This window comes from Callospermophilus lateralis, chromosome 2 (assembly GCF_048772815.1).
Source record: "Callospermophilus lateralis isolate mCalLat2 chromosome 2, mCalLat2.hap1, whole genome shotgun sequence".
Taxonomy (NCBI): Eukaryota; Metazoa; Chordata; class Mammalia; order Rodentia; family Sciuridae; genus Callospermophilus; species Callospermophilus lateralis.
This window is the reverse complement of record NC_135306.1, coordinates 181,820,754-181,847,416: the sequence shown is the minus strand read 5'-3', so window position 1 is coordinate 181,847,416 and position 26,663 is coordinate 181,820,754. Positions and strand designations below refer to the sequence as shown.

The 26,663-nt window shown below is 45.6% G+C and overlaps 1 protein-coding gene across 4 annotated transcripts; it reads right to left on the bottom strand.

The window, feature by feature from the left end:
• Window positions 1–7,666: 7,666 nt before the first annotated feature.
• Window positions 7,667–24,690, bottom strand: Ehf (ETS homologous factor). Of its 4 annotated transcripts, none has more exons than XM_076844336.2 (8): window positions 24,591–24,690; window positions 20,161–20,406; window positions 17,920–17,982; window positions 15,481–15,549; window positions 15,294–15,362; window positions 9,516–9,578; window positions 7,870–8,065; window positions 7,667–7,766 (listed from the first exon to the last, which is right to left on the bottom strand). In XM_076844336.2, exons 1-8 carry the CDS (start codon window positions 24,685–24,687, stop codon window positions 7,667–7,669), a joined length of 903 nt encoding a protein of 300 aa, XP_076700451.1. In that variant the 5' UTR covers window positions 24,688–24,690. The 4 variants fall into 4 exon arrangements, with proteins under 4 accessions (XP_076700451.1, XP_076700449.1, XP_076700452.1 ...); XM_076844334.2 differs by having other exon boundaries at window positions 9,516–9,575; window positions 24,591–24,687; XM_076844337.2 differs by lacking the exon at window positions 15,294–15,362.
• Window positions 24,691–26,663: the final 1,973 nt, after the last annotated feature.

The window sequence follows — 26,663 nt, the reverse complement described above, 5'->3', positions numbered from 1 at the left end:
ATGCCCTGGCTGGACACTCAAAGTACATCCCTGTGGGTCATACATTCTGGAATAAGCCCTTTCCTTTGTTGCATGTGTAATCATTTTCACAGTGCTTTCAAAGAGAGACAATAAAGCATCATGATTAAGACTTCAGCTCTGCTGTGGACCAGGGGAGAGGTTCCAGAAGGAAACCAGGCCAGAGCTTTACCTCTGTGGGCCTCAGTTTCCTCATCTATAAAATGGAAATTACAGTGGGACTTTTATCAAGGGATTAGAATAAGGATTAAAATAAAATAGGAAAGCCAAACATTTAGCACAAGGTCTGTATGAATAACCGTCCATCGTTAATAAAATGACCAGACGTTAGCATCTGCTCTCATTCAATGAAGAAGAAACTAAGGAATGAGAAATTACAGCGTCATGTCCACAACCCTTAGAACTGAAGCCAGGACCAGAAAGAAAACATCCTGTGCCTCCCTCACCCCATGACGAAGCCTCTGAGGCTGGGCTTTCACGAGGCTAAGCTCCGAAAGACAGAATGTGAAGAGAGAAGAGGGTTGGGGATTGAATCTCATGGAATACCCAAGGTTTGGTGGATGAGAAGAGTAAGAAGTGAAAAATGAGTTCTCAGGAAAGAAGAGCAAGAATTTCACTGTTTGTTGCAGAAAACAAGGAAGATCTTTTCCAAAAGAACCGGGGAAGCGAATCACCAGGGTCAAAACTCAGGAAGTCAGAAGAAAGGACTTGGAATCGGAAAATAAGAAGGTCCTTTATTTGTTCAGCAAATATTGACAGAGCCAGGTGCATACATCTGGCGCATCCTGGTTCTGGGACTCTGTGGGTGAACGTGCAAGGCCAGGCCCCTACTCCCCGAGAGCTTATGTCCTGGAAGGAAAAATAAGCACAATAAAAGTGAATTGATAAACTCAAGATATCGTTTCAGGTGCTGTAATTTCTGAGAAGATTAAAAGTCTTATGTCATAGAAAGCGATTTGGGGGGTAGGTGGGCTGCTGAAGCTCCTTTGATTAGGGGAGGTGACTTTTTGAATGGAGACCTAGAAGGAGCCAGCCAGGGGAAGATTAAAAGATCAAAAGATGCATTGCAGGAGGAGGGAGATGCTGAAGCAAAGTCCCTGGGGCAGGAACGAGTTGACTGTGACGTCCCATAGGGCACCGTCACAGTGATGTGGATGCGCAGACTGTGCTAGTTAATGGAGGAGAGCCGACTTGCAAGGCAAGAGAGAGCCTAAACTTCGATACCAGAGTCTCTATTAAAAAAGGGAATGAAGTAGAAGAAGGGCCACTTAGTGGCATACTGTTCTTTTTTGGGGGACTTTTCATTTCTTTTCCTATTGCAGTGACCCCTCCTCAATGCCAACATTCCCAACCAAAAAGCCACATCTTTAGGATGCCCACTAACAACTGTGCTGAGTATGTGGGGTTCCGAGATAGGAATAATCAAATCCTCCCCCTCTGAGCCTCTGCTGACAGCTTCAAACGTGTCCGTACTGGAAAATTCTGTCACTCGTTCAGCAAACACAAGGCTATTTGCTTCAGATCCTTTTTTTTTTTTTTAATTGTTGTTCTCTAGAATCTCCAGAACCTTTGGTTCCTGAGGTTCCCTAGAACTCATCTCACCGTCGGTCACTCGCCTCGTTCCCCTGCCGGCCCAACCCCACCACCCCAGGTCAGATCCCAGAGCAGCGTGGACCAACAGAATGTTCTCCAGCGATGGAGATGCTCTGCATCTGTCCCGTCCAGTACGGTAACCACTAGTGATAAGTACTCAGCACGTGATCCGTGGCCCATGTGATAAAGGCATATTTAATTGACACGATTTTAACTATATTAAGCTGAGTCACAGGTGGCCTAGAGTTTTGAATATTCCAAAGAGTGAAAATTCAGGAGGGTTTATTGATTTCTGTCACTTCGCAAGTTCTTGTTATCACGGAGACATGCAGCAACACAAATCAATAATGCCCAGGTCGGTCAGTGAAAGGAATTCTACCCACAGAAGGAAAAAAAAAAATGGCATATATCCAAAGACAGGCAGGAGTAGCATCCACATGCAAATACTGCCTCTCCTGTCTGAGAACCTAACTCTAAAGGTTGATATCTCCCCCCGTGTGTTCTAAGCAGTGTGGGTTTCTTGAGGTCTCTGCACACATTTTCCCTTCCCTTGTAGATTCACAATGTATGGCATCATAGTAAAGACTCCGAGAGTTTCTACAGCATGTAGCTCTGGAAAACACCGTTCAGCTTAGTATTTCTCCAACATATTTAACCATAGAAATGTGTGTGTCTGCATGTGTACTTCAGGGGTGGAAGAAGAAGGACCGGAGTATCCAAGACCAGATCTACCACGTATTACTAGCTGTGTGACCTTGGGAAAGTCACTTAATCTTTCTGAACTTCATTTCCATCATTTGAAAAATATTGACTCTATCTGTGTATCACAGGTTTGCATGAGGATTAAATTTAAAAACACATATAAGGTATACATAGCAGTTCTTGAGATAAAGTGAATCTTCCCTCAATGGTTAGCTGTTATTATTTTTATTTATGAAGTGAAGTGACTAAATGACAGACTTTCTGGGCCCAGGGAGAAATGCATTATGAACAGGCAGAACTTATTTGCTACCTCGAACAAACTTAATATTTTATTAGAAACCTGGATGGGAGAGTGATCTTTTCAGCCCCCCTTTGTTCATCCTTTACTGAAAACATCAACCCAGTGGCCTATGCTTTTCTGAAATCTATTCTTAACACAACAGCTAGATGGAAACTTTGGAACCAAAAGTTGGAGTGTGTCATTCCTTTAAGGCCTCCCATCTCATGCAAGGAAAAATTAGCACTTCCATAAGGACCTCCAAGTTCTACGTGGTCTGATCCCAAAGTATCTTGATTCCTACTATTGAAAGTCTGCTCAGGCAAACAGACTTTCTTGCTATTCCTTGGAATGGACAGACACACTCACCCACCCCAGGACCTTTGCACTTGCGTAGACCACATCTCTAGTTACCTGCAAAGCTTTTCCCATACATCCTTCTGAAAACTGAAATGTTTCCCCCTTCACCATACCTAAACTGTAATATACCCCAACATGCTCCAGCACTTCTGTCCTTCTTTGCTTTACGTGTTTTTACTCCACATTTGATAAGCTACTTTGTTAGCATTTTTTTCTTATCTGTTTCTACCCCATAAATCAAACAGCATGAGAGCCAAATATTTTTTGTCTCTCATTTTCTGCCATAACTTAGTGCCTAGGATGGTGCTTAATAAGGGCTTATCGAGTGAGTGAATAAGCTGTGTGTGTTCTGCTCCTACAGACCAGGTCCGTTTTCTCTAAGCCCGGTTGGGGGTGGCCTGTTGAAGAACAAAGAACACATTTACAGGCTGGTCTCTGTGGCTTTTATTAGTGTTTTCTGGGACCCATCAAACAAACAAACAAAAACAAACCCACATGTTGAAAAACAGTAATTCTCTCATAGAACAGAAACACTCAGTTTGAATTTAATGTAGTTTAAAGGGAAAGAGTTCTGATTTTTAAAACAATAGTGGCAGTACGGTTGTTTAAAAAAAAAAAAAAAATGTCAACCCAGAAGGCAGATGGCAAGAAAAGCATGAATTATGCAGATAGCTACAGAGAGATTAATCCCAATTCAGCTAAACATGTGAAGGCCTGCATATTCCAAAAGTTTTATAAGACACAGTTTCAACGGATTTTTTTCTTCTTAAAAGGCTTTATCTCTTATCCCAGAAACTGAATCCTGAGACCCAAAGCTGAGCATAATTCAGCTCTGATACTGTTTCATTCATAACAGTAAGGATTCCTCAAACAGCTACAGGTCAAGAAACTATCATAGCCAATATAATCAGGCAAGCTCCTCACATAGGGTTCCACACTGTGCACACAGTAGGAGCTCAACAAATGCTTGTTTTTAACTATAGAAGAATGATATAATTGCTTTTCCCTCTATTTTACCTTTTCTTATGTTTTCTGTAACTGAAAAACAACACACTTGCAAAACTAATATCTAATAGGCATTACTAACCTTATCAAAAGATCCCTTGGTATTTTTTTTTCAAAAAGAAAAAAATAAAATAAAATAAAAACCAACCCCCAAATACTACAACTTAAAACTGTTTTACGCTTAAATAGCAACTGACATCATATAAACACATTCATAATCTTCATTGGTTAAAATAGGTCAAGGATTCATTTACTGGCGTCTTGAAACCAGATAGGTCTCACAGTTCCAAGGAAGGCAACAGAATCCTCAGCCAACATATGTTGACTGGTGTAGGACCAAAAAACCTGCTTGGGTTTCATTTCAGCCTAGGTGAGAAAGCAAAGTAAGGAGTGTCACAGTAAATTGTTCATCATAGATAATATGTCCTCGGAGATTTGGCTGCCATGTTCTTATTCCAGTGAAGAAATTATTCATGTCCCAAATATAGACTGGGCCTCCCCATCAAAGGAATCTTCCAGAAGAGGTTCACTCATTCATCCAGCAAGTATTTATTGTCTACTGTTTCTTTCCAGGTACCAGGAAAACAATAGTGATGAGACTTTGTCCCTGCCGTCAAAGAGCTTACAGTCTAGCAAGACAAAAACCAGTGTATGCAAAGGAAGGCTCATAACCTGGATCTGCTTTTCTCAGGTGGCACTTTCAAGATGCTGTGGGATGTCCCTGAGAGCCATGGGCCTTGCTCAAGTTTTATCAAGTCAAAGAGGTGCCTAGGATGATCTAAGTCTTGGGAAGACTAAGCAGAGTATTGCCTGACTTAATACCTACTTAGGGCTAGAGCCCTTGGCTTACAGAGGGTTCCAAGAGACCATGTTTAGTGTCCAGGTGGACATCCATCACAGATGAGCTTCTCCAGTGAGAAGCTGTTTGGCCCCCAATGAAAGGGGGGCTGCTCCACAGGACTTGGCTGTATCTTTCAACTTACAGTGGGAAATACTCTGTTCACACCCCAAGTTGGCAGGACTTGGTTACCGTAAGTTCTCCAAGTCACGAACAGCACATAGAAAAGGCAGCAAAGTCAAGCTGAGACAATAGCGATGTGCCGAGAACTTAATACTTCAGCCTATTTAGACAGGCACTGGGTGCCAAGAAACTGTCACTTACGACAAATAACACAATCTGCTATTTATCTGCAGAACTGCTCCAGTTGCTACTCCCCAGACAAAGATTGCTCTTTAATGGAAAAGTCACACAAAGAACCAAAGCCCATTGGGAAGAATTTACAGATATGAGGAAGGATGAGAGGGATCTAGACACCTTAGATGAGGAGCAAAGCCAGGAAAGGAATAGCAGACAGAATTGGCAGATGCCCCTAATAATTCCACACAATTCAGACATGCACAGACACACAAATATTCATGTATTACACCACTTCAAAAACCCGGATGTCTAATTCATTCTGTGAAATTTATAGTCAAATGCTGGGAAGGCACCACCGTGGTTCTTTAGCCTTGAAAAACAAGGTGTGTCTTTTGTGCAGTAAGATCTGGGTTGCACAGTCAGGATCCTTGCTGTTCCGTTGTTATTTTTCTCAGCCCCCTCAGTAACTTGTAACACCAAGTAAAACCTTTGTACAGGTGACCGAGTCAGGCAGAAGTGAAATGAACTCGGTTGTCCCTTCAGAAGGTCACTCAAGGGTGATCCAAGGTCACCATGCTTAATGGTCCTCATTATAATTAGGATATTAATTCTTCTTACATCTAGATCTTTGAATACATTATAAGCACTTAGCAACCCTTCGGTGTGAACTGCTCAGCTCCCTGGTCAGGAAGGACATAATGACAGGGGCTCTGTTTGTTGCTAAAGGTCACGCCTATAGATGCATATCTTCATTCCTGTCCCATTGCTCATGATAGAGACAGAGCAGAGGAGAAAGTCAAGGGCATGAGGGGGTCAAAAAAAATTTGCAAAAAGAATCCGGTTCTGATCCATTTTCAAGGTATCTACAGACTCATATCCCTCCCAGCTTGCATGATCCAAAATCTATCTTCAAGTATTCCAGAATAATCCCATGACGGAAGTCGTTTCCAACTCCTTGCTCCTGAGCACTTTATGTTTTTCCATTCTTCCTCTCTTTTTCTTTTAAAACATTTCTGTGAATGCAAATCTATGCAATAACCCTTTCACTTTGGGATGAGTTCAGAGGAGACAGGAAAGAGATGATCCAAAATAAGAAAGATTATAAGAAAGATGCCTACAAAGAGGGCTTTCCCTAGAGAACTCTCTCTCTCTCTCTCTCTCTCTCTCTCTCTCACACACACACACACACACACACACACACACAGATTTCCTTTTGCATTGTAATTTTTAACTCTGCTTTAAAATTCCAGTGCATGGGTGTAGTATTATAGCTTTTCCTGCATTACTACATTTTATTCATCTGACTTTGGCTCTCATCTGAGTTCTGCAAAGAAATTCCTCTCAATATTTCAATTCCTTATCCCTAACAGTTTAAAACATAAAGATAAGTTAACTTTAGAGTCTTGCTTTCATTTTAGGAACTAAAAGACCTTATCAAATCTTTTTTTTTTTTTTTTTTTTTTTGAGAATAAATCACTGTCTTCACCTTGCCTGGCTAAATCAGTGGTTCTCAATCAGGGGTCAATGTGTTCCCCTGGGGGACATCTAGTGATGTCTGGGGACATTTTGAGTTGTCATAGCTGGAGACTGCTATTGGTATCTATGGGGTAGAGGTAAGGAATTCTTCTATACATCTTGCAATGCATGGGAGAGCCCTTCTCACAAAGAATGAAATGTCAACTGTGCCAATTGAGAAACCTTGAACTACAGACTGTAGATCCAAGAGCAAATGCCTTAGTCATTTTCCTACCAACACCTCCTTTTTCCCATTTTTCTATTTTTAATCATCTAGAATAAAAATAACCAAGACTCGCCTCTCTCCCTTAAGTAACTAGAAGTGAGCAGATGTCGCAATTGACATTTCTTCACCAACCATCTGAGGGAAAGGGGGAGTAGGTAAATCATTCCTGAATGAGTATAAAACCCTTCACCATTATTCTTCTCGCCTAGAGACATTCCAGGTCAGGTGATCCTGAGTGATTGCAGCCCGCCCTGGATTTTGGGAGTCTCCAATCTCTGCTCACTGGGCCCTAACAGGTTAAACTTCCTGGCATCCTTCTGGTTTAATCCTGTCCTTCTGAGACCCTGGACTTCATCCTGACAGCCATATCCACCTCTCTTGGCAAGGTCCTGTGGATGCTGATGTGTGGAAGACTCCTCACCTTTTACCTAAATCATTTTGCACACACCTGAAAACATTTAATGCCCTTTGATTTTTCTTTCTCTCAGCAAGAAGCGCAAGGCTACACCCCTTGTTATTCTTGTGGCAGGAAAGAACTTCACAATAGAGGCAAAAAGAAATCGCAACCACATACAGCGTCGTATTTCACAGAAAACTGTGTACGTTGGTTCCCCATATAGGACATACTTCAAAGTAACAAAATAATCTTTTATCAACCATAGTGTTCCTTCTTCCCGTTCGAAGTAGATATATATATATATTTATATTTTTTTTCCACTCGTGGTACATAAATATCAGAGAAAAATAGTCTTTGAAATATTTACGTCCAGGAGTCCTTGGCTGGCTATGAGTCATTCCGGGTGTGTTTTGGATTGTGCTTGGGGGCCGATGCTCAGTTTTCATTTTCTCTCCATCCACGAGCATTCTTCCCAAATTTATATACCAGCCTTCGTCCGTCCACCCGTTCCAGAATTTCTCGCTTGTAGTAGTATCTGTAACCAAGGACATCCCATGAGGCAGCCATTCAGACTAAGGCTGTCAGGGAGGGGACAGGTCCCCGGGCCCCATCAATTTGGGACACAGGCAACTCCTCACCTCATGGCCCGGCTGAGCTTCTCGTAGGTCATGCTGCTGTTGTTCTTCTTTTTGCCCCAGAGCTGAGCCACGGCCTCTGATTTCAAGAACCTGAAGATGCCCTCAGACCGGTCTTCCCACTTAATCAACCCCGGGTTCTTGTCTGGATTCAGGAGGATGTCGCGAATGAATTCCCATAAGTGAGTTCCTCTGGGGTCTGGGGAGGAGAAGAGAAGGGGGCTGAGGAATGGCTTCAGGGACATCACAGCACAAGGACAGCAGAAGGAACACTGAGTCCCACTTCCTTTTTTAAGCAGGAGAGACTCAATGCTCCCGGGAAGAAGGGTCACCCCACCACCAAATACTGGACATTAAAAATGAACAATGAGCTGGGTACGGGGCCCATGACTATAATCTCAGAGACTTGGGAGGCTGAGGCAGGAGGACTGTGAATTCAAAGCCAGCCTCAGCAACTTAGCGAGGCCCTTAGCAACTCAGTGTCTCTAATAAAATATAAAAAAGGGCTGGGGATATGGCTTAGTGGTCCAGTGCCTGGGAGTTCAATCCTTGATACCCTCCCCCTGCAAAAAAAATGAACAATGAGCACATTTTTATTTACGAATTGGGAAACTGAGGCACAGAAAATTTAAGTGAGTTGACCAAGGTCACACAGTCAACTATGGGCAAAGCCAAGGCTAAGAAGTAGGTGTTGGGTCTCCTTGGCTGGGGGAATTTCTTCCAGTTTTGTACAGATGGCTTGGTCTTCACTTCAACTAGTCACTTCTTCCCCAGAGAGCGACTTCAACCTCTTATCTAGTACCTCTTCCAATTAAGTGGCTCCACCCCAGGAACTGTGCTGCAGCCAAATGCAAAGCAGAGAAGGCTCCAGAATTTTAACTCTTAGAATATACTGGGGTGGGGGAATATGTTAGGTATTTTTCACGAAAGACAAAATTAAATATAACAATATATATATACAGGAGTGGGGGGAGGGCTCTTGGAAATGAAGCAGCTACTGAAAGGAGATGAGCAACCAAATTCAGTTTTCCTCCCGCTGGATCTGTGCCACCTCCCCTCCGGTGTGCCTTTGGAGGGACCACGTAAGTCCATTCTTATGGCATGGCCTGGAGTAGCAAATGGTAAAGAGACAGCGATTCCCTGTAACAAAGATTCTACGGTGTTCTTTCCTCCCTAAGCCCCCCCCTCAGTTCTGTGTCTCTGATAGCTCACTGTGTTCAGAAGGTTTTGGGATTGGGGGAAATCCAATTCCAAAGAGCAGTGTTAAGTCTCCTGAATAATCAGCTTCTTCTCTTCGAACAATAACTCCACGAGAGCGGGTGTCAGCCTCCAGCCAGAGAAGGCGGCTACCTCTCAGCCGTCTCTCCCCATCTTTTCCAGGGAGGGAGGGGTGTGGCTAACCCCTTGCCTGCAAGAAGTTCTTATCCCATGAATGCAGTTTTAGAATAAACTGGAAATGGCCGCAGGTCCCACTTTGAGGAACACTGCGCTGAGAGTGCTTAGCCATGAAGTGGTGTCTCCGTTTTCTCTCTCAGCCCAGCTGGAGGTGAAGACACGGAGACATGGGCAGAGGCAATGTTTGCTAAGGCCCAGTGGCTTCTGGTTAGTGCAACAAGAGGGGGAGGGCCAAGAGACCGGCCAGCACTCACTGTGCTTCTTGGTGTGGGACTTTGTAGGGTGCTCTGGCTCCTTCTTCATGTCAGGTGAGTCTGCTCAGGAGAAAAACGAGAGCTTTTTAGTTTACCTGTGTCTCCAGTTATCCTTTTCATTCATGCCTGTACTCATTGAACCAGTGTTGATTGAGCACCTCCTGCAAGCCTTGCGCCGTTTGATTATATGGTAGCTACTGAAACAGATGATAAACACTATGGAGGGAAATGATGCAGGCTAAGAAATGGGGCTAGAAGCGTGGAGGTGGGAATCATTTGCACTTTCATATCAAGGAGGACACAGAAAACCTTTCTGGTTAAGGAACCCGAGGGATGTGAGGGAGATCCCCGTGCACAGAGCTTGTGGAGGAGCCTTCCATGGGCGAGTACAGTAAGTGCAAAAGTCCTGAGGCTGATGTGCACGAAGAAGGAAGACAGTGTGGCCGAGAGCAAGGAGGAGAGCAGCAGGAGCCGAGTTCCCAGTCATTAGTGCCTTTTTAGGAATTTTTAGGACTTTTTAGGACTTTTAAAGAACTTTGTTCTAGAGAAAATAGATTTTAGGTCACTAGAAAGATTTTTTTTTTCACATCATACAAAAATGTAAACATTCCTAACAAAGAAAAATGGCTTTTAAGCTAGAGGAGTGCCATTTTTTTTGGCGTGCAAAGTTACATTTTAATCACCCTGACAAAGGGGCCATTGAGTGGCCTGAACTCAGTACAGAGGGCCACCGTGGACTAGGGAAACACAGGTTAGTTTAACCAGTGACTCATTATGGCAACTCTTCAATTGTCACCAAAGAGGAGGAGGCAGAGGCGGATCTATGAAGTAAAAATTCTTAGAAAAATAAATAAAACAGCCAATATTGAACGTTCTCCGTCATACGTAGACGTGGGAGGCAGAGGGTAGAATATTGACCAGCAGCGTCTAGGAAGCGGGAAGGACAAGGACAAGGACAGACAGGGAGCAAGATGCAGTCAGGGAGGAGGGGACAGTTCCAGTGCCCCCCAGCACAGGGGGCTGACTACAGTCCACAGCGATTGACGACCTATTTTATAAAGAACTCAAAGAGAAAAGTGGGATGTTTCCAAACACCAAGCAATGAGAAAAGTTTAAGGAGAAGGAAATGCTGCTTACCCTGATTTGATATTGTACCTTGTGCACAGGCATCAAATTAGCGCACGGTACCCCAGAAGTATGTTCGACCATCATGTCAATGAAAAAGAAAATGAAAACCAAGCGCTCAAGCTGTGTGTCTGTGTATGAGAAAGAGACAGACTGACAGACAGAGACAGACAGACAGGCAAAGGGACCTAAACACAAGTCACTCCTGGGCCAGAAAAGTCTCTTCAGTGCATATTTCATCTGGGCTTCCTAACCTAGGGTTCACTGACCCACATGAAGCCTTCGAGGTCCTTCTGGACTAAAACCGCACATAAAGGAAAGGAGTGCAGAGCATTCCTTGTGTGTGTGTGTGTGTGTGTGTGTGTGTGTGTGTGTGTGTGTGTCAAGAGTAGTCTACTGTTTGCTGGGTGCCATGGTGCACACCTGTAATCCCAGCAACTCGGGAGGCTGAGGCTGGAGGATCACCCAGCCTCAGCAATTTAGCGAGGCCCTAAGCAACTCAGTGAGACCCTGTCTCTAAATTAAATACAAAAAGGGATGGAAATGAGGCTCAGTGGTTAAGCGTTCGTGGGTACAATTCCTGGTACCAAAAAAAAAAAAAAAAAAAAAAAAGTGGTCCAGTATTCAAAAAGAGCTCATGAACCAAGACTAGCTCCTAATTAGAATGGTTAAAAGACAATCGATACTGTTTTGGGGGGTACTTTCTTTGTACCAGTCACTGTCACTGTACTAAGTTATATGAATCACTTTAGGTGATTCTTACAGTAACTCTGAGTACTATTATGAGTACCCTGTGAGGCACTATCCCAGTCCAGAATTTACAGCTATGGAGGCTCTGAGAAACAGAGAGGTCAAATGACGTGTGTGTAGTCACACAGCCTGAAAGCGGAGTCAGGCTGTGAACACAACAGATTGAATCCAGAGGTTTTTCTCATAAGCACTGTTCTGAGCCATTTCCACAGATGACAACCTACTCTGGCACCTAACAGATCTCGCACAGTCTATCCTGCCAAGAGTCAGGTTCACTTTTATAACGCCTCGATTAGTTGAAAATATGATTCCAATCTGGGGATTCCGTATTTCCCAGGGCACACAGGCCCATTCGTCTATCTGATCACCCGGATTGTGAGGACCCAGCGCTTCCAGCAGGTTCTCCAAAGGCCAGGGCAGGACAGAGAACAGGGGCTGAATACAAGCGGAGAAGAAGACAACCTTCTCGCTACGGTTAAGAACCTCTCTCTCCAGGTGTTGTCCCCAGGACGGTCTGCACCTGACTTGCGTTTCTCTGAAATCGAGAAAGATCAATTCTCGGGAAACACAGGAGGCTTCACTGTCCCTCCCCGCAGGCTGCAGGGCCAGGTTGCAACATCCCATCAGGATGTGACAACATTCAACAGGTCTGGCACCCACCCCGGTTTCCAAGTGATACATCACTCTGACAGGGCCACGTTGTCCTGTAGACAAAGAGTGGCATTTACCCAACAGGCCACAAGCAGAGCTCTCTTTCAAATGGCATCCAGGAGGGATGCAAGGCTATTATTTCAGAGCCAGGGTTGAACCCAGAAAAACCCAAGTGTCTCTCCGTGTACTCTCCCCAATCACTGTGAGTTGCGACCTGACGCCCAACCACTCACTCAGGCCTGAGTTACCTTCGTGAATAGGAAGACAACCCTGGACACTCTCCTCAGGAAAAAAATTTTAAAAAATGCACATACGTGTGCAGTTATGGAATTTGGTCAATCATTTCAGAGGTCTGTGGCCCTCTTCAGAGTTTGTGGACTCTAGATTAAAAAAACCCAGGTGAGATAAACCACGAGGAAATTTTTCTGTTGGAGATGTCAGCCATGTACCCAGGCTAGGCCTCCATCCAGCTTAGGAAAGATTAAAAAAGAAACAAACAAAAACTAATAAAAATGTTCCCATCCTCAAAGGGATGACTGACATGAAGCCTTTGAGGTCATTCTGGACTCACAGGGAGGAATAAGCAGCCAAAGACAAAAGAAAAATCGAATTTCTTCCAGTCCCCTCTTACCGTTCCAATATGCAGGGGCCATGGGGGGGGGGGATCTCTGAGCCACCTCAGCACCCAGATCGTTTGATGTACCACCTCCATACAGCCAGCCTCTCCCCCTGGGTCCTCCCCAGTGGTGCAAAATAAAAGTCAAGGCCTTTGAAGTTAGCCATGTGGTTAAGTGATTCACGGTCATAAAATAATGGCTTGCTCTGGGGAGGCTGTCCTGCCTGGCTTTCTCTGGGCTCCCCTCCCAGGCACTCCGGGGCAAGGTCCGTCGGGTCCAGGCAGGGGCAGCCACCAGCCACCCGTTGATGATGCCAGTGTGAGAACATGACTTCGGCTTCCCTGCTTCGCAAGAAGCAGAGATTAGGGGCATTTGCATATGATTCAGCGGTGAGCCATTTCTTTACGGGATATACAAATTTCAGCGTTCTAATAGACCGTGCCACCCTAGCTCCAGGCTCGACAAGTCAGTAGATAAACACATCAAGCCCGGTTTGGCATGGCTGGCTGCAGGATTATCGGGCGGATCAGAACACTGGCGGCGGCCATTTTATGAAATGGCAGATGACACAGAAATCAAAACAAAGCCCGCTTGCTTCCCCACCTGCCTTTATCACAGAGGCCATCAGTTTACAGGGAGCCTCGCCTCGGCTCAGCTGGTAACTTGCATTCAGACACAGGGAGATCTGCAGCTGCACTGGGTTGCATGGCAGCTGGAAAGATACAGACTCTGCCCTTGGCAGAGGTCTTAGAGGGGGTCCTGGTTCCACCCAGCAGAGACCAAACTCTTCTGAAAGAACTGATCTGTGCAAAATTGGGCTCAATGATCCACTTGGAGGGCTATTCTTCCCAAGAGTGCCAGCTGCAGACACTGAATGGATTCTTTAGGTAGCAATTTGTCTGTTCATCTCACAGTCTAGCCTGTTATAACAGCAGAATGGGGGGAGGCGGGGCTGGGGACAGGGATCAGGGAGGTGAGGGAGAGCAGATTCATAAAGCCCGTTTTAAGAAGGAGTATCCAAAAATATAACAGGTGGCGCAGGAGGGGGCACATTTCCTATCCCAGCAAAAATGCAAACACAAACTGGCCCCCAGCCCCTGTTGGCTCTGAGGTTCTAGAAGCAGAGAACAGAGTCACAAAAGGGGAAGGAGGACGGGGCTGCGAGGCAGCAGAGCTGAGATTGTGGCTCTCAGGTTTCCCAGAAGCCCTGGGACCTGACAACCCCTGAGGCGTGGGAAGTGGTTGGTTCAACTTTATTCTTAGTTGGAATCTCTCGCCATAAGTCAAGACCCAACCGGAAGGACATGGGAAGTGACACCTTGGGAAGTTCGAGAGGAAACCCAAGGGTGACTGGGGTGGCGTCCTCAGCCTGAAGCCCTTAGTCTCGACTGGGTGGCAGCGATTGCCACAGCAGCGACTGCACCCCCACGGGCTGCTCCTCCAGAGTGGCACATGTGCTGCCCGCCTTCCCGTGTTTGCTCTGACTTCCTAATTTCAACAAATAACTTCGAGTGACACATAATGCTAAGGGCTGTTGGAGGGAGAGGAAGTAGAGAGATGAATTGGCTTCGGTTCTCAACCTCAATTCCAGAAGCATTTATGCTGGCTCCCGGCCCTGTCTCATTCAAGGGGTTTGACCCGAACAAAACCTCAGACCAAAAGCTTTCGTTATTTCAGTTCTCAAAAATACACACTCAACAAAAGAAGGGGGAAAAAAAAGAGTAAGGTTTGTTGTTTAATTTCATGCTTTCTTCCACAAAGCAACTAAATCCCAGTCGTGAAGTTAACCCAAATTCAATTCTTGCAGGAGGGCACTTATCTTGCAACTGATGTCCAAACTCTATATTTTACAGACCCAAAGATATGCAGAAGCTTGTCCCCAGTCAAGGGACATAACAAAATCATACATACATTATACACGCTAATCTGCCTATATATGAGGGGGTGTCATCTGAAAGCCCTTCTTCCAGAATCCCCACATGCCAACCCTCCCACTTGGTGTACCTTGTCTAAGAGTCATAGATAAACCCCATTGCATCCAATCTTAACCAAATGCAACCAATGTGAACATAATGGACAGTGCCCTGACGTATCACAGAGAACTGCAGGCTGAAACTGAAAAACCGAGAAAAATGCGTGATCATTGGGATTCTAGAAATTTCCAATGCCTACTCCTCCACATAGAGACCACCACCACAAATTCAAAGGACTCTGGATTCCATGATTAGACATTCTTCCCCTAAAGCCAGCTGCAGTTTGAAACTAATGTTCAAATGTAGTTGAGAATTAATCATAGCCTTCTCTCATAAATAATTTTATCAGATATCTTCCAAGAGCAGATTTATGTTAAAAAGGGAGGAAAGCATGAACAACTTTTGTTGTCATATGAGTGACTGGTGTAACGGAAGACAAACATTTTGCCTACAGGAATCCCTACTGGTCCTCTTCAATGCATGCAAATTGCCTCAAAAGCAGATCTGCTTTTATAAAAGCCCACTCGATTCCTTTCTCAGCCTTTTCACAAGCAAGACTCCGGCAAAGTGGAAATGGAGGATGTTGGTCATTCTCACTAATTCTCTGTTAGCACTTGCATGTCCAGCCTCAGACTGGACAACTTACCAACAGGAGAACTTACCAACAGGAAGGTGACCGGTGGTTGTCATGGAGATCTGGGCCCTGCAGAAAGTTTTGCTGTCCAACAAGTCTGCAGCAATGAGAAAATAAAGGGCATTAATACCCCGCTTCTTACAACACCACAGTGTGGCCACTGGACCATCAAACTAAGAATGTCAAAGGGCCTTCCGTGGTGGGGAGTTAGTTACCTACTGTGCTACCATAGTTGGTGTCGTATAAATAGTTTTCTTCTTTCCAGGTGTTCATGATGGAAGGGTCTAGAAAGAATAGAAAACGGGGGAAGGTCAACAACCATTATTCCCAGGGTGAAGAACCTGCCCCTTCCAACTCACTGCCCTTCAGAGAGGCATGGGAAGAAGGGTATCCCCCCAAGAAAAAGGCAACAGTGTGCTTCAGCTACACATCGCTTTTTAAATGATGCCATCCCACAGTTCATCGGGTGCCACATGGGAACAGCCTTGCTAGGGTGGTCTCCAGGTGATCCACACCGGCCACAGTGGAATCCTGTCCTTGACCAATGCTCTGATTTCCTTGGCTGTTTCCAGCCTCCCCTGGCTTAGTCTTACACTCTACTATATAATCCCCAGAATATTTTTACCCTGGGGAGGAGGGAAAACCTGGTTCGGGACAAATAAATGTACAATAAATGAGCAGTGAGCCCATTTTTTCCTGTGGATATCTTCCTGGGTGAATGTGTCTTTCAGTAAAGGTCTGGTCAGCCTTATCAGGGTCTCTTGATGACTAAAATCCAGAGAGAATCCCCTTCACATTAGGTGTCAACCGGCTTCCTTGGGTCTCTCCAGTTAACTTAGGTGGAAAAGGGAAAAATGTATCGCCAAATTGAACAAACAATTTGTAAGAGTAGAAAGAAGGGCTGCTCAGCAACCCGTCCTTCTCCTGCACGCTAGGGAAGCGCATCTCTCTCTGACTATTCTCCAGAGTTCCTATTCGAAGGAAACTCCCCTCTCCTGGCCCCAGATGAAGCCCAGCTCCCAGCCCCCATAACCAGGCTGGTCTCCAACACGAGCATTTCCTTTCGAAGTTGGTCAAGAGCGTCAAGATTTTCCCCCTTCTCTCCCCACCCACCCAAGGTTCCTGATTTCCTTTCCCTGCATATGCAGGCTGCCCTCCACTCCCCTCCTGGCCAGGTTCTGAGTTGTAGGGCTGGGGTGGTAAGCCACTGGCCGAGTTTCGTTTTGTTTTTATAGCATAAATGGTATAAAACCTGACTCACTGGCTAAGCCCTCCTGTTTACGACATAGGGATTTAGCTGGTGTTTGAACTAATAGCTACGTGTTTGGGCACCCCAAGCCCAATCTCTTGGGGTTACACCCTCTCTCCTTGTTGGGTCACCTCATACACCTGTTGTTGTCTCTGAAAACAAACTGAACCAAAGAGGTTTGGGGGTGTTGGCCCCTCCAGGAGCCTCTCATCCCCTCCTCCCAGGGTGGACCTTCTCCACCCTTCAGCTCAGCTCTTCTGAACCGGCAGCGCAAGAATGGCTGGGTGGCCAGGGAGGGGTGGCCAAGTTCTCGGGACGTCTCCAATACCACCCTGTCTCCTCTAGAGGGGTCATCAGTAGGGTCGAGTGCATTTGCAAGGGATCTTCTTAGCCACGCCCTGCGTCATCTCTGGGGCTAGGGCAGACCTATAAAGCAGGGGCCATTCGGGAACCCCTCCCCCAGTCTGTAGAGAGAGGGCAGGGCTAAGGAGGCCTAATTAACATGCTTAGCAGCTATTGTTTTTTTTCCTTTAATAATGGTAGACCAGTCCCCTTATAAAAGAGTAAATAACTGCATGGGCTAATTTTGGTGCCAAGTGACTCACAAATCACCCCCAGGTCAAATTCTGTCCTTGGTGACTAGCACGCAACCCTCCGGGGAGGCCTGTGTCAAACTTGGTCAGCCCACGTGGCTCGCAATCTCCCTGATGTGGACATAGGGAGTGACCTGGGAGCCGTGGCACCTGCACTGTTTTATCATGGTGGCAGACTGTGGGGAAAGCTCTGGGAGAGAGATTTAGGACAGGGGAAAGGGGACCAAAATGGACATGGATATTAGAGGACTATAGACTCTGCTCAGAGCCCAGGGCATCTCTCCTGTGAAAATGTCCTTAAGGCAAGAGCTGGGCTCCACAGTGCCTTTGGCCATCCCCAGGGAAGCTCCCAAGGGCCAGAAACTACACTAACCACAATGCCAACTCAGCATCCCCCCAACCCTTCCTGGTGAACAGACTCCCATTCAGGGAGGAGGGGGAGAAGTGGAGACATTGATCCTTCCTCTTTCCTCGCCTTGCTTTTCTGAACTTTCCAAGTCTAATCCCCGTACTCTTTTTCTGGGGAGGAAGCCCATCTTAGAATCTGCCCTCTCCCACTACCAGGCTGACCTGCAGTAGGAAGCAGAAAAGTCTGGGCAGAAAGGAGGCCCAGAAAGCATGGGTGATCACTAGTCCCCAGGGCACAGCTATGAGGCTCCTGGAAGGGTCGTCCACTGGAGACAGGCAGGAGAGTGGCCTCTCTGGGTCTCCTGCCTACACCTCCTCCCACGCTCTCTCTGGTGTTCCCTCCCAATTTTTCCTCCCAGGGCTTTGTCTAGCCAACCTGGCTCCCAGAATCTCCTGCCACTCACCAGTCTGTTCACTCTTGACAATGACATTGTGTGTGGACTGGAACAGGTCACTGCTGCACTGGCCTGTGAAGGTCAGAAGGGGAAAGTCAGAGGGGACCCAGATGAAGCCAAAACTTGATGCTTAAATAAGGACGGGCTGGCTTCTCTGAAGAGCTTCTGCCAGTTTCCTGCCTGACCACCTAGGTTTGCTCATGGTAGGGGACTTCCCTCTCGGCCTCTACATATTCCACTCTGGGGTCTGTCCTTAGGTCCATAAATCATCAGCCTAGGTCACCCATTAAATAATTGAATTATTTGGCATCGTAGACAGAAGGCATCCAGTATGGTGGACCTGGTTTTCAGAAGTAGCAGACCAGTTTTTCCATTCCCAGGTGGAAGGCATTCACTTCTTTTGGTCTCAGTTTTCTCCTCATGAATTTAGGGAATTTTACTAGATAGAGTCCATAGATGACCTCTAAGATATTTTTTCCCATATTAAGATATGACATGAAACGGAAAGGAGAATATAGGCCAAGTCATTTTGATTTAACCAGCTTGATTCTTCGATACATCTGGATAAAATGCAGTGAATTTTCCCTTGTTTATGCCTCCAGCATGTGGACAAGTAGAGCCCACCTCCTAGTCCTGTGTTTGCTTGAAACCCCTCTCATGCTACACGGTATATAAAAGCACACATACATGCAAATGAATCTAGAATTTGTCTCCTCTCCAGACAGATTATGACTATCTCAGGAGTCCAGGTCAAGCCTCTAACTTCTCTGACCTTCAGATTTCCCATCTAAAATATGGCTACAATATTTAGTTTGTCCTAAGGTCATTCGATGAGTGCCTAATATAAATAAATAATAAATGTAAGAAAGTAAAACATCTGCAAAAAAGCACACAACAAAACAAGGGGGAGACATCTGTCCATTAGGCTCTCAGAGGTGACAGCAGCCTGCGGGAGACCAAGCAAGTCACAGAAGGTCAAAGACAGAAGGTCAAAGGTGGCCACCACACCTCCCAGGTCTCCCTGCCTCAGGCTTCAATCAGAGCAAAGCTTTAAAGGAGTGGACTTAATTGGAGGTGGGGAGGTAAATATTTTTAATTCTTCAATTATAAGCCTGCTCTTTCTGAAGACTCCTGGGGGTTATTTATAGAGCCTTGTTTGGTTTGATTCTAGTAAAAGAAACATGAGCAACCAGCGCCATGAGGTGGGTGAGAAGAAGGGAGTGCCGGGGCCCGGGATGAGGTCATCCGCAATGGCCGCCCCAGCTGCCAGCCGCACAGCTGGACTCGGGCTGCGCTCAGTGTGGATGGCAGCTGTCAGGGTCTGACTCTGCCTCAAGTTCTGGAACTCACATTTCCTGAGCCCTAATAACTTGCAAATGCAGATTCTCCTAAGACATAAGTGCTCTTTCCCGTGTGGATGGGCCAGATCACTAGCTTTTAATAATCAATGCAACATGTCCCAGTTCTCAGAGGGGCTGGTTTTTTACAGCCACTATTAGAAGAACTTCATGCCAGTGTCAGAGCATTCTGCAAGAGGAGTTGTCTGTCCTGCTGGGTCTTACAAGTCAGTGTAGAATATGCGTGTGTGGACAAGCCACCACCAGTGGGTAGCTTTTGGAGTGGTGGTCTCTCGGTGTGCAAGATGACATTGGGAGAGATGCTTGGGTGTGTAGGGCAACATCACTGCAGAAATAATTCATTCTAATTTTTTTTTCATTCTTTTTTTTTCTTTTATGTTACAGAATTTTTAAGAATCTGCTGAAACACAGTGAAACTTTCTCTCCTCCCAAACATGCAGATCTAATTTCATATATCTTCTTACTATTCTAGGCCCTTATTTTAAGAACTCAAGTAAAAGGGTTTTTGTTTCTTTGTTTGTGAAGTAATCGTGATCATCTTTAACAAGCAAATAGTTGGTAATCAAACTGCTGACCTCTGTTAAAAAAAGGTAAAACAAAAGTTTGTCTAGGGGTAGTAAGTATTCCGTGAGCACCCAGCCAACCCTTGTCTCCCTGAAAATTAATAGAAGGAGAGAATTAACTTACATCATGTTTAGAAGGGATTAGACATGATTTGTACCCTAGGCTTCACTCCTGTCCTCTCACCTCCCTTCTAATTCTCTGTCCTGGGAAATGACAGTTTGGAGGCGAGACCATGCTTTGCTTTGTTGTCTCCACAAGAGCCCAGCCAGCCACCGAGCCCCTGCGCTTCCCAGCTGCCTCCCAGTAGGGTAGGGAGAGAGGTAGTCACCATTCCACTTGAGATGCTGCAGGTTGCTGTAGAGCAGCTGCCCTGCGGTGCCCGCCGCCCGGGTAAACTCCTGTAGGCTCATGCTGCAGAGGTGCTCTCCATTGACATCGAACTCCTGGAACGGGATGCAACTGGCGTCCAGCTGGTTGGTGTCCAGCAGGTGCTGAAGCCACTCCCACACCTGGTACTTGGTCCAGTACTGAGGATGGATTTCATGCCACTGACCTCCGAAAAACCCACTGGATACTGAAAAACAAGAGGTGGCCCTGTGAGTGGCCCCTGGTTGCTCCTGGGCACAGGCTCAGACACAGGGATGCTGGCTGGCAGATGTCTTGGGAACATGACCCAAGCCCTTGTGCATCAGAGAGGGCTTTGAAACATGCAATGCGCTTTGCACAGGAGGCTTGAAAAATGTGGTTCCTCCCAACTGTGGCGGGGCCATCATTTAGCCTCTGTGACTTCATGTAGATAAAAAAATGAGACCTCAAATGCTCTGAGCTCACTCCCCACCCACCCCCAAAATGCTACAAAAGTTTAAACATTGCTATAGTCTCAGCAACTCATTAACTTATTAGCCACACACTTCTGTCTCTCCGTATCCCTGGGAAATTGGTGCCAGGGCTCCTAATGGATACTCAAATCCCTCATATAAAATGCTGTGATATTTGCAGACAACCTACACAATTCCTCCCACATACTTTAAGTCATTTCTAGATTACTTAGAATCCATCATACAACATAAATACTACATAAATAATTGTTATAGTATGTTCCCTAGGAAACGAGGAGAAGACAAGTCTGTATATATTCAGTAAAGACACAGTTTTAAATCTAAGGTTAGTTGAATCTGCAAATGCAAAACCTTCAGATTTAGAGGGTTGTCTATAGTCCCCCCAATCTTTTTTCTCTTACATACATTCCTACAGGCGTGTACAAATACACCTCCAGCCCCAGATCATTTTAAACCAACAATGAAGCTGGAAGTTAAGGTTCTTTTCTCTATGATGCCTTTGCTTCTCCCACAAGTGATCCCCATCATTTATCTGCTAATGTGCTGACATCTTTATTGCCACCCACTGGTTACAGTAGCTGCTGTCATGTTATTTCCCTGCTTGGTTACCCTCAATTACCTCCAGTTTCCACCGTACTTAGGTATAAAACTAGCAAGCCAGGCGTTGAGGGTCTTCACTACTTTTCAAGCGACCTTTGACTTTCATCTTTTTTCTGTACCATTCTTTCAACCCCCTTTGCATTCTACTCTTATTCCTGTTGGATTCCCATCTTTGAAACTCTGATCACCCACAAAGCCATCAGTGTCCCTGCAAGTTGCTTCAGGGGCTCACTGTCCTCTGGGCCCCCAGGAGACATGCATGGTATTTCGCTACATGGCATCTGTCACGTTCTGCTTTTCTTCATAGTTCTCTAAGCACTGTCTTAGTCCTCTTTGTAAATTGTACGCCCAAGGTCATGAACTCTGCTCTCCCCAATTCATATCTCCTATGAAAACTGCCTCAGACCCCTTTCCAGAGAAAATGTTCACTATATATTTATCCAGTGGGATTTTTGCCAGAAGAAGAAATAATGCGGGAATTGGAAGCATTGTCAGGTACAGGTAAGGATGACTAGTTCAGATTCAGTGAAGTTCATTCAGGTCAATAAATATGGCTGAGCCTGTCGTGTGCTAAACATCTAGGTATGTGACTCTGTCCTGCTCACTTAAGAGAACATCACGTAGTTGACCCAAAGTTATTGGGGGTTGGAGAACAGAGAGCCAGCTCTGGGGCCATGTTACAGGGCTGAGAGATTGTATAGTCCTCTTGAAAATGGAGGCAAAGAGGAGGCTATCTCTTCCAAGAAAAGCAAGGAAGGGCAGGAGCCAGGGACAGATGCTATTACATCTCTCCAAGCTGAAAAAGGAAAAATCCAACTGACCATGACCCAACTCAAGACATGAACTAATAGGGGAAAATGCATTTGTAAGGAAACTGCCTCTAACTATTCCTTCAAAGCCACTTGGATCAATCCTTCTCACTTTTTTTTTTTTTTTTTTTTTTTTTTTTTGGTACTGGGGATTGAACTCAGGACACTTGGCCACTGAGCCATATCCCCAGTCCTATTGTATTTTATTTATAGACAGATTCTCACTGAGTTGCTTAGCACCTCAATTTTGCTGAGACTGGCTTTGAACTCATGATCCTCCTGCCTCAGCCTCCCCAGCTATTGGGATTACAGGTGTGAGCCACTGCACCTGGCCCTTCTCAAAATTTAATGTGATCATGAATCATGGGGAGCTCTGCTCAAATGCAGATTCTCATTCAGTCAATCTGGGGTAAGGCCTGAGTTTCTGCATCTCAACAAACTTCCCCATGCTGCTGCTGCTGCTGCTGCTGCTGGTCTGTTGTAGTGACAAGGTGACACAGTGCTCCAAAAAGCTTGATTGCCGTAACACCCATGGCCTACCCCCAGCACCCCCCAGAGGACAAACTGAAGGGGGAATGTTCCAACTCAATCCCACTTTTTCTCATCTTGCTCAGAATGCATTCTCTGTTTTCTGACCTCAGAAGCAACAAGAGCAGAAGGTCAAGATCATTTAGGGCACAAGGTAACTGCCATTGATAATACCTGCCACCTGCAAGATGAGCTTCACTCCTTGTGCTTCACAGCCAAACAAATGCAGAGCTAGACCCTCAGCTTGGGCCCTAAACAGGAGGCCAACCGTGGGGGTAAGAGTGAGGATGGGAAAAAATCTAGTCAAAAAATCTGGTTATATAGAACTCTTCCCAAATGTACAAAAACAGAGAATTTAGACCAGATGTTTCCATGTTCCCCAATTATTTTGGTGTCTCACAAACTCAGTTGTTTAAGGATAGGATATATATTTTTTGTAGCTCTCTAAACGTATGGCCTTTTTTTTCCCCCTAAAATAATTGTGTGGCTATCACAGCACAGGACTGGATTTGCCAACAAAGGCAACAATTTTCAATCACCCAATGACAGACCTGGAATAATCTCTTCTGCAAACTTAATAGGGTCTAGTGTAAAGAAGAGAGGCTAAAATTGCATCCTGTTCAAACTTGAGAGAATCCAAGAATTTTGTCTGAAGTTGTCTGGGAAGATACATAATCAACTAGAGAATTCATCAGAAAATCCAATGAGTTCTGATCTTCCCTGTCACTCAGGTGTCTCCTTCTTCCTCGCTCTTTCAGTTTTCTTTGGAGTCTCTGGAGCTTAAGAAATAAAAGCAATCCCCAAATTCTACACCCTGTTAATACATTGCTCCAGTTTTCTCCCAAGCAAACAGGAGGACATTCTGTCCTAATCAAGGACCCAGCGACCTGGGGATGTCGTATTTGGAACCTTTCTTCCAGGTCCCCACAGGGGATCTAAAACCTGCAACAGAAAGAAGTTTCACTGCCAGGAAAGGCAGCAGTTTGGTGGGACTAGCCATCAAACCAGAAGGACACCTGTTCATGCTTTCTAACATGTTTGGCTGGGATTCCAAATTAACAGAGGTGGAGCTCCACATGGACCAGCTGCTGCTGAGAGACTGTCACTCCCTCCCCATTACCTTCCCACTCCTGCTTCTCAGACTCCGCTTTACGGACAGGCTCTGTCCATGTTCCAAGGCAAACCAGCCGCAGAGCCTCTGGTGGGGAGATTAGCAACAGGTATGGGGTGGGCTAAGCCCCAGAGCCTCATAAGCCCAGCACCACTGGCTGCCCCATGGCCTGCCTCAACTGAACACCCGTACTGCAGGATGTGAGGTCTTTCATTCAGCAAGTATGTTCTGTCCAGATTCCACCGTAAGCCACAGGCTTGACCACCACACCCTCTACCAGCCTAACCATCAGGTTCTCCCTCTGTCAATCAATGTGTGCTAGACTAAGTCACTAAAGGAGGGCACCTGGTTCCTAACCAATTTCTCTCCCCTTAATCAGCGAGGCCACTGGAAGGCTATAATCCCCTCTTCCCTAACTTCCATGCTTCTCCCCCCCGCCACCACACAAACACACTTCCCCCTTCCTATCTTGCTATCCCAACCAAACACTGTTGAACTTCAACAAGGAGTCTTCCCTTTGGGCAGTCTGCTAGCACCATCACTGCCAGGCTGCCAACCCGGAACCCTGCATTCTGGGAGGAGACAGTGGAATATCTCAGATGGGCTTTTCTCTGGAGCTCTGAGAACCTACAGAGAACTGCAGTATTCAGAGTTTTCTCAGGGCTGGGTATGGGAGAGTGCAAGCTTAGCATGCAGACGGGCCTGGATTCCTTCCCCAATACATCACACACAAAAAGAGTTTTCTCCATTCCTTCTGTTCCCCATGGCCTCTGCTGAACAAAATCTGCAGTTTTCAAATATCAGATTGGGGAATTCAAGCAAAAGGAGAATGCCCTTGAGCAGTGACCCCCAAACCCACATGGCCCCTTACCATTGCACGTGGGGTAGCTGTCTGTCCAGGCCGGCTGCTGGTGGAGGAGGCTATTGCTGGGGTTGAGATTCATTACACCACTTCCTTCCAGAATCATGATCTGTAAGGGGAGCAGAGAGCCCATTCAGACAGTGACTCTTGGACAAATGTCATTGGAGGGTGCAGATCAGAGAGTTAATTTAGGAAGAAAAAGAAAAAAAGGAAAGAATGTGTCCTCCCACCCATTGCCACAGCCCTTTCCGTAAAAGCAAAACTCATGGCAATTAAAAATTTCCAGGTTCAATTTTCATATGCATGAGGCAAGTTTTTACAGCCACCCATTCATAAATGAATAATCTCTGATCAGGAATGAAACAGGAGGGAAAGCAATACCTGCTCCCAGGGCAAGTCTGGACAGCATCCAAGATTTTTTTTTTTTTTTAAGAGTGAAAATGCTCCAAAAGAGCATTAAGAGATTTTATTTAAAGCTGAATTCAGTCGGAGAAATTACCCAGCATCTATGCAGGAACTCTGAAACCGGACATTCGCGGGTCCCCACACACCTAAGCAGCCCGCACCTGGGGACCCAGAAATGTTCATTGCCTTAGTACAGATACCTGCTGAGGGATTGGCTAGTGGTCCAAGAGCCTCCGTCATATTTTAGTAGAGTTCCTTAAATATTTTGCCTTTGAGATAATATCGGAAATCATTTGGTTTATCTAACAGGTACAGCCCATTTCTGGTAAAGAACATTATTTTTTTCCCCCTCTCTCTGGTAGAAGTTCTGACTTGCTCTTCTCCTGTTAGAATTCAACAGGCTTTCAAGCTAACCTCAGGGTGACTTCCTAAGCCCATGGAATCATTTTCTCAGTTAAAGGACCCAGGAAAAGAGTTTTCCTCCATGGGCCTTTAAACCATGTAAGAATTTTATACTTTGAAAATATTTCCTTCAATCGTCCTGCACTTGTGACATCCCTACCTCAAAGCTGGGCACCCTCCCCATCACAGACCAAAGCCCCAGGGTGTGTGCAATCATTCAAAGGAAGAGCAGGCTGTTTCCAGAAAGTTATTGAGCACTCCCAGAGGCTGTAAAAGTCACTTGCTCTTTAGAAAACGTTGAGGTGGGGACAGGAGTTGATTACTTCACATCATGGAAATGTTTCTGATGGTTTGGGGGAAACTTTGCATCCTCAGATTGGAGTTGTGGACCCAGGGTCATTCCAGCCTTGCCATCCCCAGGCCCCAACTGAACTTCACTCCTCTGCTTTGATGTAGGGCCTGCAGGGGCTGGGGGTGGGGGTAGAAAAGGGGCCTGGACAAAGCAGAAAGACGTATTCATTGATTCAACAAATATTTATCAAATCAGTGAAGAGCTGGGCACTCACTGTCCTAGGCACCAGAAACAGAGCAGTGATTAAGGGCTGGACTAGGCTGCACGCAAACACTTGTGATGATTATTAGCATCATCATCTTTGTTACTTGATAAATAATTAGGCTTGAATCCAGCCTAAGTGGAAGGTGGAGACAGAAAGATAAGCCAGGAATGATGGGTATTATAATACAAAGGGACCACGGGGTGGGAAGACACAGGGGAGCTGGCTGCTATGCCTGAGAAGAGTTTTGAGTCAACCCAGGAGATGTGGAGTTGATTCCACCCCTCCCTCCTACTAGCTCATATTAGCACTACTTCACATAAATTTCCTAACTTCCCTGAACCCCAGTTTCCTCATAGGTAAAGTGCAGATGATCCTATCTAACCTGGACATTGGTTGGAGAACAAATGAGTTCCTGTACCTCAAGCACTTGGCACAGAAGTAGGCCACTATTAAGTAGGACAGGTGTTATGATGCGGAGAGTCACTACCTCTCTGGATAACCTGAACCAGAAACAACGCTGGGCCTGTTTCCCCATCTGGAAATTTCAAGAAGATGACTACACCAATTCTTAAGTTCTTTCTAGAAAACTCTTTGATGCTCACCTTCAGAGAAGGAAAACCAACTCAGGCCAAACCTTCCTCTTTCTTTTCTTTCTTTCTTTCTTTCTTTCTTTTTTTTTTTTTTTTTACAATAACTGGGCATTTTCTCACCCCACTTT